Source organism: Balaenoptera ricei, chromosome 1, assembly GCF_028023285.1.
Source record: "Balaenoptera ricei isolate mBalRic1 chromosome 1, mBalRic1.hap2, whole genome shotgun sequence".
Classification (NCBI taxonomy): domain Eukaryota; kingdom Metazoa; phylum Chordata; class Mammalia; order Artiodactyla; family Balaenopteridae; genus Balaenoptera; species Balaenoptera ricei.
In genome coordinates, this window is record NC_082639.1 from 32924113 (window position 1) to 32936694 (window position 12582).

General features: G+C 42.2%; 1 protein-coding gene and 1 non-coding gene across 3 annotated transcripts; both read left to right on the top strand.

Moving 5' to 3' along the window:
- Positions 1-414: 414 nt before the first annotated feature.
- On the top strand, positions 415-12381 carry ZFP69B (ZFP69 zinc finger protein B). Of its 2 annotated transcripts, none has more exons than XM_059897359.1 (6): positions 415-487; positions 1002-1436; positions 4713-4798; positions 6753-6879; positions 7146-7241; positions 11194-12381. In XM_059897359.1, exons 2-6 carry the CDS (start codon positions 1310-1312, stop codon positions 12360-12362), a joined length of 1605 nt encoding a protein of 534 aa, XP_059753342.1. In that variant the 5' UTR covers positions 415-487; positions 1002-1309; the 3' UTR covers positions 12363-12381. The 2 variants fall into 2 exon arrangements, with proteins under 2 accessions (XP_059753342.1, XP_059753352.1); XM_059897369.1 differs by having other exon boundaries at positions 421-496.
- On the top strand, positions 6421-6516 carry LOC132354991 (small nucleolar RNA SNORA12). Its single transcript, XR_009499495.1, has one exon. It is a non-coding gene; the product is annotated as a small nucleolar RNA SNORA12 (small nucleolar RNA).
- Positions 12382-12582: the final 201 nt, after the last annotated feature.

Sequence of the window (12582 nt, forward strand, 5' to 3'; positions counted from 1 at the left end):
TGAAACACTGGATTCCATTCCACTTTCAGTCTTTTCTACGTACATATTAAGTGAAAGTGGTATGGATTCTTTTACACCAACGTTGTTTCGACAAAAAAGAGATACAGATGTTTCCCTTTGTCAAGGGTTTCAAATCTCCCGGCGGAAACATTCACACGTCTATGCCTGGCAGAGGGGAGCCGGTTCTATTCAGTAGTCTCGGCGGGGACGGGAACACAGGCTTTGTTTCCTTCCGCAGCAGCAGGCTGCTTCACCCTGGGTTCGGGTCCCGAGCTGCGTGCAAACGGAGAGTGATGGGACCGTATCCCGGGGCGCATCCCGGGAGGCGCCGGCGAGCTGGCAGGCTGCCCCGCAGGACGCCGGGAACCGCGCGCTGAGGCTGCTGCCGCGCAGGCGCACCAGCCGGACTGCGCTACGTGGGGCATCTTGGCACTGCGCGGAGACCGGTCCGTCGCGGCAGGAGGACTAGGGCGTGCGGCCCGAGCTGGTGAGAGGGGTGAGCCAGGGCTCCCCTGGGTCTGGGGAGGGGACAAGCCGGGTAGCGCCGCCTCGGCCCCGCCCGCCGTCACCCGTGGCGCGCAGTGTGCCTCGCGCCCCAGAGTCGGGCTCAGACAAAGGCTGCGAGGGCAGGGCCGGGCGGTTCAGCCCTGGAGAAAAGGTTTATCCTCTCCATTTCGGGAGGAGGAAACTGGATTAGCGGGGTTACGTGATTTGCCGCAGCCGGCAAGGGAAGGAGCTGGGATTCAAAGCCAGATCCTTTTTGATTCCAAATCTCAGACTACTTTAAACCTAGTGCTGCCTAAAACAAAGAATTGGGTTTTATTTATCCCTTTATGCTTCATGACCCCAGCGCAGTGTTTTGGACCATATGGACTGTGTATATCCACGGTCTCCATGTATCTTTTGTAAAAAATGTTCAGTGATTGGTGCAAGTTCTAGAATTCTCACCATGTGATTGAACTTTCCGGATCCTTTTGCTGACTCTGATGTTTTCTAACCAGCATGGCTAGGGGCCTGTAGACTTGGCGATTTAGAATAAACACCTGGAGCCTCCCGCTGCCTGCTGAGGAGACAGATGGAGCGCAAGGATGGGACGTGTTCCTTGAGAGCCTAGGGAGTGAAAAGGTCCGGACTCCGGATTTTGGTGCTGTATGTTCGCCGGGTTCCTGAGCGTGGAGGACACCTGTGCCACTGTGAAGCCTCCCGTCAGTTTCCGGCAGTTTCCTCATCAAAAGTGGACAAGCCCAGTCAGGACTCTCTGCCCTGTGAGCTGAGCTACAGTTCGCCAGAAAGGAGCGCTGAAGTCATCATGCTTCAGAGACTCCTATTCACCCTGCCCGTCGAGGCCAGCACCTGGGTGAAGTTGCACCATCCAAAGAAGGCCACGGAGGGGGCGCCCCTGTGGGAGGACGTGACTAAGATATTTGAAGGAGAAGGTGAGACTAGACTGCTGGGTGGGAGGGAGGCAGAGCAGCATCGGCTAGGGTGGGAAGGAAAGTGGGCACCCGAGCAGAGCATCTACTTAGGTAAAAGGTCTCTGGAGTTCTCGATTATTGCTCCTGGCTTGGGGTTTTCCCAAGTAGTAGTGGTTAGTTCAGCCTAAAACTAATATTTCAGTGTCATGGTTGTGTATGTTATTTCTTTTTATCTTCCCCATGGGTGCGTGGGGCTGGGAGGACTTGCCTGATTTTCCTTATTTTACAGTGAGGAAATGTGAATCAAATGAATGACCTGTCCAGGTATGGGGTGGGTAGGCCAGAAGTAGAAGACAGCAGGGAAAGTACCAGTGAGACTGGATCTTGTGCTAGAATAGCAAGGAAGAGCTCAAAGACCAATGGACGTCTACCAGAAGGATGCAGAAGCCCGGTTCAAATTGGGGACAGTTTAAGTGTCCAGATTTTTTTTAAAGGGCCTTTTATTTATTTATTTATTTTATTTTTGGCTGCGTTGGGTCTTCGTTGCTGGGCACAGGCTTTCTCTAGTTGTAGCGAACGGGGGCCACTCTTCATTGCAGTGCATGGGCTTCTCATTGCGGTGGCTTCTCTTGTTGCAGAGCACGGGCTTCAGTAGTTGTGGCTCATGGGCTCTAGAGTGCAGGCTCAGTAGTTGTGATGCATGGGCTTAGTTCCTCCAAGGCATGTGGGATCTTCCTGGACCAGGGCTCGAACCCGTTTCCCCTGCATTGGCAGGGGGATTCTTAACCACTGCGCCACCAGGGAAACCCTAAGTGTCCAGATTGATTGTAACACCTTAAATAAGTAAAACTCCACACATTCATGATGACACTTAAAATAGAGAAAGAGAGTCACAGATGTGGAAAATAAACTTATGGTTACCAAGGGGGGAAGGAGGGATGGGATGAATTGGGAGATTGGGATTGACATATATACACTACTATTTATAAAATGGAAAACTAATGAGAACCTGCTCTGTATAGCACGGGGAACTCTACTCAGTGCTCTGTGGTGACCTAAATAGGAAGGGACTCTAAAAAAGAATGGATATATGTATATGTATAACTGATTCACTTTGCTGTACAAAAGAAACTAACACAACATTGTAAAGCAACTATACGCCAATAAAAATTTTAAAAAAAAGAAAAAGAATTTAGGAAACTCCCCAAAATAAATAAATATAACAGAGAAAAATGGGGGGAGAAAACTCATCTGCCATATTGGAAGTGATTAATACACTGATTTCTTACTTTGAAAATAGGTTTTTATGGGAATGAAGGATGCATTTACCTTGCTTTTTACATCCTTTTCAGAGAATACCTGCCAATAATAAATGTAGAAAGAATGATAGAATATTTTACTGTAAATGAAGTAATTGGAAGGTTGGTAGAGAATAGGATATTCACATGGTGTCAAGGTATGGCCCCCACAAATCACTTGCTAAATGCCAGGGAAAGGACATACTTTTTCAATGACAAGATCTAGTGGTCACTATCTTTTGGTTTTTTATAATTTTATTTATATTTGGCTGCGTTGGGTCTTCGTTGCTGCGCACAGGCTTTCTCTAGTTGTGGCGAGCGGGGCTACTTTTCGTTGCGGTGCGTGGGCTTCTCATTGCAGGGGCTTCTCTTGTTGCGGAGCACGGGCTCTAGGCGTGCGGGCTTCAGTAGTTGTGGCTTCCGGGCTCTAGAGCACAGGCTCAGTAGTTGTGGCGCACGGGCTTAGTTGCTCTGCAGCATGTGGGATATTCCCGGACCAGGGCTCGAACCCGTGTCCCCTACATTGGCAGATGGATTCTTAACCACTGCACCACCAGGGAGGTCCTAGTGATCACTATCTTAACCAAGTGTCCCAGTGATGGGATAACCTGACATTTTGTGCCTTCTGGGTGATGTAATATAAAGCACATGGTATCACCCATGAAGAATCCCTGCCTAAAATGTTTAACCTGATCCAAATTAATCTTAAAGGCTGAACTTCTGGTTTAAAGAAAATACAGGGGATGGAGAAATAAGAGAAACCCCACCATGAGGATACAGTAAGCCTATGCCAGTGTCATGAAAGAAAGGCAAGTACTGTCTAGAGTAAGAGAGACTTTGAATAATAACCACTTAAAATGTGTGAGCCTTAACTGGAAAAAATCTAGGATAAAAGACAGTTTGGGAACAGTTGAGGAAATCTGAATATGGACTGAATATTTAGATGATCCTATGGAATTATTGTTAACTCTCTGAAGTGTGATAATTGGTATCATGGTTATGCAGGAGAAGATTCTTTGAAGTATTTAGGGAGGAAGTATCATGATGTCTGCAACTTTGAAATGGTTCAGAAAAAAATATAGATAGATGAAACAAATATGGCAAATGTTAACGATCATTTAATGTGTTAGATATATGGGTGTTCAATATTCATGATAAAAAGTTAAGGGAAAAATACAAGGATAATAATTCATGTGCCTTAATTGCTAGTTCATATTTTTAATATGTCAAATTTCAGCCAGTATTTCTTGAATTCTAGCAGCCTGGCATAATTTAGTTGTGCTTAAGTAGCAGATGGGAAAAAATGAACCAGATACAGTTTCTATGCATATACTCATACTAATACTCAATTGACAGTGATAAGTATAAAAATAAATATAATAGGAGGCAGCCTGAGATAGATACCAGTGTAGAGATAAAAACCAAGCGTTGGAGGAATACAGGGGAGAGGAAGCTTTCCTCTCATTAAGGGGATCTGAGAAAACTTCACTCGAACTGGTCTAGAAGGATACCTCAGTTTTTCACTGAGTAGGACTTGGGGGAAAGTACTGAGGTGGGTGCTATCCAGGTATGTTCAAAGAATGGTGAATAGGATTATGTGGTGGGTGTGTCCAGAGGATGAAGGATGGTGTTTAGAGGCAGGTAATACTTGAAGAAGCAGCTTTGGACTGGTTGTGGAGGATCTTGAAGTCTATGGTAAAGTGTTTGGATTTTTCTTTCTTGAAAGTGAGGAACCTTTGAGGATTTTTGTACAAAGGAATGGCCTGGTAGGTCTGTGCTTTTGGACCAGCGTTGTCCATTGGGAAACATTAATCCCCCAGTCAACGCACTGCAGATCCTCCTCCTTAAGGAGGCTCCAGCCTGCTCTTGAGTTGCTCTGAATGTCCCTCATTGTATTGAATGTATTGAGAGAGGGGCCATATTCAGCAGGTCTGCAGGCAGTTTTTCTATTTGGGGGATCTGGGAAGATGCAAACCTCATAGCTCTTTTCCTTTCCCAGTTCTGCTATCTCAGGATGCTGATGAGACCCGGGGAGAAAGTTTTAAGGATGAAGTGACATCTGGGTCCCTGACCGCAGAATCCCAGGTAGGTTGGAGTTTCCTGTCACTTTCTTGAAATTGTTTCTCAGATTTTAAGAGCCCTGGCTTCGATTTTCTTTGACTCGACTTCCTGGATTGGATTTTCTTAGCCTGTTAGAAACCAGGCTGCATGGATTGGTTTCACAGGCATTTTCCCCACCTGTAGTAACCTTCCTCAGAAACCCTCTTGTTTCTAGCAAACCTCTAGCCATTTATACAACAAATTTAAAAATCATGTGTGTGTAAGAGAAAAAGTATAGAATATAATTCTTGCCCTTAAGCATCTCAAGATGTCATCCAGGGGAAAGACAAACATTGTAAAATATTTAAAGCAACACTTTAAAATGAACAGAGAGGTTCTGATATTCTTGGAGATGTACACACTTCATTAATGACCTTTAAGAAAGGATTTTTGGTCATGTCCTGGAGCAGAATTATAGATGATAGAGAAATGAGTAGAGAAGCTACTGACAGGTCCTAAAGGACACAAACTAAACAGGCTAAGAAGAAAAGGAAGGAGAACTTCCAAGAGCAGTTTAATAGTTTCTGCGTATCATACATGAGCTCATCAGAAAACCAGTGACACCGGCAGGCAAAGCTCTGCACAGCCAAACCCCAGAAGCATAGGGAAGCTCAAGAGAATTAGAGAGTAATCAGAGAAAACCAATATAGAAGGAGATATTATTAGAGAACAGAAGAGTTTTAAAGTGGAGTGATCATAACTTCCAAAATCACATGGTACAGGGTTTAGTCCCATGTCTTTAACCTTCCTCAAATTTATTGGTTAAATATGGAGGCTAGTGTCTAGTAGGCCTGAAATGCATTCCAGAATTATTTACAATACATAAAAAGCATTAAAATAGTCTTAATTCCATACTTAAGGAATTTGTTATTATCTCAGCCTTCTGGCTTCTGGGTTCTCTTTGCATTTGGTAATATTTTTTAAAAATAACCCAAATGGTTATTTAATTTGTGTAGATCATTCATAACAGGCTCTTGTACCTCACAATGCAGTGTCTGCTTTGGTCAAGGAATCTTCCTTACTAGGCAGAATTCGTGCTCCCTCTAAAAATGTGCTGTTCTCACATACTTTTTTTACCAACAGAAATACCCAGCTAAGGGTCTTATCCATGCTGGAATGTTCTAATTTTTTAAAAAATATTTATTTATTTGGCTGCGTCAGGTCTTATTTGTGGCACGCAGGATCTTTCCTTGCAGCAAGCGGGCTCTTCGTTGTGGCACGCGGGCTGTAGAGCGCGCAGGCTTAGTTGCCCCGCGGCACGTGGGATCATAGTTCCCTGACCAGGGATCGAGCCTGCGTCCCCTGCATTGGAAGGCAGGTTCTTAACCACTGGACCATAGGGGAAGTCCCGAAATGTTCTCATTTTAACCAATTCTTTCAGCCCAACCAGGGTCCCTGTTTTCTCTTGTGGCCTTAGCCCCTTTTGAACCCTTTCCTTTCTCAAATAGTCCTGATTTTTATTGTCCTTAACCTAAATTACTATATACTGTTCTGTGACCTTCTTTAATATAGTTCATGAGTATTTTGCCTTCAACCAAATTGTGTGTTGGAAAAGACAGCTTACACACTCCCTACATTGTTTTGTAACCTCCAGCAGAGAATCAGCTAGTTTTCAAGAGGGTGTCCATAGGAGCTGGCAGAGGCTTGATGACAAAGAGATCTCTTTCTAGCCTTTCCTGCATCAGAGATGGGCTCCCGCATGTGGCAGACTACCTCATAAATTTAAGTCCTTACATACAGACTGACATAGACTAGACCTGTCTAGCCTGAGGAGAATCTCTGCTGAGTGGTGTTTCTCCACCCCTGTGATGGATTTGCTTTAAAAAAAAAAAAAAAAAAGAGGGTGTCCAGGAAAACTTGGCTAAAATCTGTTAGCATCTAGACAAGGTTAGAACAACTTCCTAACTCTGGCTGAAAAGGAACATATTTGATGTTCTAGGAACTGTTAACCTTCAAAGACATATCTGTGGACTTCACCCAGGAGGAGTGGGGGCAGCTGGCCCCTGCTCACCGGAATCTGTACCGGGAGGTGATGCTGGAGAACTATGGGAACCTGGTCTCAGTGGGTAAGGATGGGTTCCCCTTGTAACTAGAACCTGCCTATTGGAATAAAAATCTTTATTTCTAAGTTAAGTGGTATGCTTGGTCTTTGGGTTCTGTGTGAGAGATTTCTAGTTCCTTCTGAACATCAAGTCAGGATTGCTGTGGTCTTTTCTGCCCTGGTCTTTCTACTCTACCCTTCAGAAGGCCTGAATAACAAAGAACTATCTTTAAATTCTTGGGATGCCTCTTTGACCTCAGCACATGTAGTTTTCTTCTTCTTCACGAGCAGGATATCAGCTTTCCAAACCTGGTGTGATTTCCCAGTTGGAGAAGGGAGGAGAACCATGGCTGATGGAGAGAGAGATTTCAGGAGGTCCAAGTCCAGGTAAGAGCAAGGCAGATGGAGGCTTTGTCACGTTTGCGAGAGAGTTCGGCTAAAAGGCTTCTTCAGGCCATGGGGGAGGCTGCAGCCACCCAGGTGAGACCCACAAGAAACCTGATTACCACTCCGTCCCCCTTTCCTGCACTTGCCTCTTCTCATTAGTTTCTTTGGAGTCAGAGGAAAAGAGATGGCTTTCTCATCAGGGTTAGCTGCCTTCACCATTTCTCCTGACCTGACATTTGTGGTTTTCTTGCTTTCTCCAGCATTCTAAACCTTACCCTGATCATAGTTTCTTTCTCCTATACATTCAGTTATCCATGGATCTCTCCTCATAAAGACAGTACCCTTCACCAGATCGTTATGTTATTTTATCATGACTTTCACTTTCTCTGATGATTCCATTTAAATTTTTTTCCTAAATCTTATTCTATGACCATATCTTCAATTCTGATTCTCCTTTTAACTTGTGTAATTTAACTTTTATTTCAGATAATTTACGACTCTTTGAGAAGTCACCACAGAATTCCATCTTACCAAATCCAATGGCTTTTAATAGTCTTCTTCAACTTCTAAGAACAGTAATAATGACACTGTTTTCCAAGCTGGCTTCTGCGAGTCCTGTGCCTACTTTAACCCCATCTTACAAATGAGGAAAAAAAAGGCTCTTAGGTTAAGAAATCTGTACATGATCGTTTAGCTACTACTTGGTGGAATCAGTATTTGTCTAATCATTCTGACTCCACAGTTTGTGTTCTTATTTTTTGATTACAACCCATTTTTATTTTTTAAATTTTTTAAAAATTTTTATTTATTTATTTTATTTTTGGCTGCATTGGGTCTTCGTTGCTGCGCACGAGCTTTCTTTAGTTGCAGCGAGCAGGGGCTACTCTTCATGTGGTGCGCGGGCTTCTCATTGTGGTGGCTTCTCTTGTGGAGCACGGGCTCTAGGCACATGGGCTTTAGTAGTTGTGACATGGGGGCTTCAGTAGTTGTAGCTCGTGGGCTCTAGAGCTCAGGCTCAGTAGTTGTGGCACATGGGCTTAGTTGCTTCGTGGCATGTGGGATCTTCCTGGACCAGGGCTCGAACCCATGTCCCCCGCATTGGCAGGCGGATTCTTAACCACTGTGCCACCAGGGAAGCTGCCACAGTTTGTGTTCTTATGGTGCTGTCCTGCAGGGCAGCATTAGGTTATATAGACCACACCGCCTTCTTGGTATCTTTTTTTTTTTTTTTTTTTTTTTAAAGATATTCGCCATGTATTTCTTCTTTAGGTCTTTTTTTTTTTTAAATTTATTTTTATATTTATTTTTGGCTGTGTTGGGTCTTCGTTTCTGTGCGAGGGCTTTCTCTAGTTGCGGCAAGCGGGGACCACTCTTCATCGCGGTGTGCAGGCCTTTCACTGTCGCGGCCTCTCTTGTTGCGGAGCACAGGCTCCAGATGGGCAGGCTCAGTAGCTGTGGCTCATGGGCCTAGTTGCTCCGCGGCATGTGGGATCTTCCCAGACCAGGGCTCGAACCCGTGTCCCCTGCATTGGCAGGCAGATTCTCAACCACTGCGCCACCAGGGAAGCCCACCTTCTTGGTATCTTTTCTTCCACCAGCTAATTTAATAATTTTTTTCTCCTGTATCTCTCTTATTGCTTCTTCAATGCTTCTCATAAGTCTCCTTTTTTAATGCAGATATATAATTGACGCCTTTGTTAGACTAAGCTAAACTACTATAGTATATAGACTCTAAAGTTTGGCTCACACAGAATAGGACTTTCTTGCTCATGTATTGATCTTTTTAGTTCAGTGGACAGTTCTTTTCCCCCTGACAATTCAGGGACAGAGATTCCTTCCACATGGTGGTTCCATCATCCTCGAGGGCCTCCTCATCATCTAAGTTTGGCCAGCAGTAGAAGAAGAGCACAAAGGGGTTCATTTGGGTGGTTTTTACAGGCCAGACTAGAATGGCTAACATCACTTTTCACTCTCATTCACTTAATGGGGGAGACCTTTGTCACTTCACTCAATCAAATTCAAGGAAGGTTGAGAAATATAGTATAGTTGTGTGTCCAGAAGTAGGGAGAAGAGATTTCAGAATGGCCAACAGTCTCTGCCACAATCCCTGAGGAGCCTCTGTCTTTTACACTGCTGTTCTGTTTCTGCACAAACTCCCACAAATGCATTATGATGGTCTCAACTATCCCTTTGGCATCTATAGTCCCCATATTTTCATCTTTGTCATATATGTTCATATGAACTCTATTCTCACATATCCCTGGTGTTTGGGACATCTCTATATAGACATGCTGTTGTTACTTCAAGCCCAGCACATCCAAAAACAGAAGCTATCTTCTCTCCCAAACAAAGTTCTCATCCTGACTCCTCCTGTTCTTTTAGCCTCTGAGACTAGAAATCATGGTATCAGCAAGAATGTATCATGCTTTCTACTCTGTTTTTCCCTCATTCTCCATGGTTTCTTCTTTGATATTACCTGCTAGGTCCACTTCTACTCTTCATCTCTGTTGATACCTTGCTAAGCCAGGTTCCCATCATCCCATGCCAATTACTATAATTTCTAGTTGTATTTGTTGATGTCTTCCTTTTTTTTCTGAATCATTTTGAATGTTACTGCCAGATTTGACCACTTGAAATATCACATTTATCTTTTTTTTTACCCTAAAAAGAAAAGTTAAATGCCTCCTTATTCCCTGTAGTAAGTAATCCAAACATCTCTTCTTGCTTTTTGAGTCCACTCCAAAATTTATTCAGCTATTACCAAGTACTTTGTATGCGCTATTACTAAAATGAGGTTAGACATTCTGGGGACTAAGATTTTGCCGTGAACAGGAAATATTGGTGCTTTAGGATGACAGGGTCCAGAATGGTTGGCTAGGAATAGAGAGTAAAAATCCAGGAAACTCCCTCATCCAAAAATGCTGCGTCATGTATACTATGGATAAAATACATATTCTCTATCTTTTAAGATTTTACAGTGTAATTAATGTTTGGTCACAAATTAAGAAATCATTTTTCACCTCTTATATAGGCAGAAATTATGAAGATTGATAAAAATCCAGTGAGTTTGCAGGGAAGGGCACCCATATTCACTGATAGCCCACATACCCATAACCCAATACTTCCTTTTTAGTAAATCCTATGAAACATTGACAGGAGTGTACACAAACTTATATATAATGACAAAGTGAAAAATCAGAGACAACCTGAATATTTTTTAGTAAAGTCAAACAAATATGTCTGTAAGTAGAATGTAATACAATTGTTAAAAAGAATGAGATAAATCTAAATGTACAGACATATAATTGAGTTTAAAAAAAACAAAACAGATGCAGAACTATATGTACTCCATGATCCCCTTTTTTGGGTAGAAATGTATATTTATGACCATATATACACAAATGCACACATTCACATGTGTATATTATTGAGAAATGTGAACAGATGCATTCCAAAATCCTAAGAGATTAAAGGAAATGGGGATGAGATTGAGAGAGGCTATCCTTTTTCAGTGAATGCATTTCTATATTATTTGATGTTTTATTTTAACATGCACAGAGTATGAGATACTTAAATTTTTTTAAGTAAATAAAATTTTGTCATAGAAATATGAGCTCGAGATGATATCGTGTTAGAATTCATATCTCCTTGTCTTATCTCTTGATATTTGCCCTTCCAGTGATGCTTTCTTCTTAGTCCATTTCCTCTTGCGATTCTCATGGATGAACTCCTCCCAATTTTTAAAGGCACCTTACATACTTTTAACAGCTTCTTTGTGTTGACCACTTTGTTACTTTCATATCAGCTCTCTAGGTGGCAGGATCCTATTTGAAGACAGTCCAACCCTCCTGTACCTAGTATATATATATTTTTCCCTCCTGTTCTCACTGTGGCCTTTTATTTTTTAAAATTCAGTGAATATGAGTTATTTATATTTTTGGATTTCTTTCAGACTTGGAAGATGAAACAGAAACCAAAAAGTCAGTCTTAAAGAATGACATCTCATGGGAAGAATTACACCATGACCTGATGATGGAAAGGTCCACAAGAGGAAGCACCTTGGTTTCCACATTGGGAAGGGTCTCCAAATGTCATAAGTTAGAAAACCACCAGGAGAACCAAGGAATGGGTGCAGGGAAAATCCTCTTGATCCACAAGAAAACACTCACGCAGGAGAGAGGCCAAGAATCTAACAGATGTGTGAAAAGTATTAATGTGTGCTCAAAAGTTATTCCAGGACCAATAGATCCTCCAAGAAAAAGACACCATAAATATGACATATCTAGAAAGAAAAGTAGATGCAATTTAGGTTTGATTAATCATTCAAGGAATTATACAAGAATGAAAACCTTTGAATGTAATATTTGTGAGAAAATCTTCAAACAGCTCATTCATCTTACAGAACACATGAGAATTCATACTGGAGAGAAACCTTTCAGATGTAAAGAATGTGGAAAAGCCTTTAGCCAAAGTTCATCCCTTATTCCACATCAGAGAATCCATACTGGCGAGAAACCCTATGAGTGTAAAGAATGCGGGAAAACCTTCAGACATCCATCATCTCTTACTCAACATGTTAGAATTCATACTGGGGAGAAACCCTATGAATGTGGTGTATGTGAGAAAGCATTCAGCCAGAGCATTGGACTGATCCAGCATCTGAGAACTCATGTCAGAGAGAAACCTTTTACATGCAAAGACTGTGGAAAAGCATTTTTCCAGATTAGACACCTCAGGCAACATGAGATTATTCATACTGGTGTGAAACCCTATATTTGTAATGTATGCAGTAAAACCTTCAGCCACAGCACATACCTAACTCAACACCAGAGAACTCATACTGGGGAAAGACCATATAAATGTAAGGAATGTGGGAAAGCCTTTAGCCAGAGAATACATCTTTCTATCCATCAAAGAGTCCATACTGGAGTGAAACCTTATGAATGCAGTCATTGTGGGAAAGCCTTCAGGCATGATTCATCCTTTGCTAAACATCAGAGAATTCATACTGGAGAAAAACCATATGATTGTAATGAATGTGGAAAAGCCTTCAGCTGTAGTTCATCACTTATTCGACATTGCAAAACACATTTAAGAAATTCCTTCAGCAATGATATGTGAAATAAGTTCAACATCAAAGAATCCCCAAATTGGAGCAAAAGCCTCTAAATCTGTGGTTTTCTGACTTTTGGATTTCAAGAACCAATAATTTTTTTTTAATGGTTTGACCCAATGTTACAACTATTAATTTTGCCGTATTAAAAAAAAACTACCTATTATACACATTGTTTCAGAAAAGAAAGGACATTTTAATATTTAAAAGTACAGGAAGGATATATTT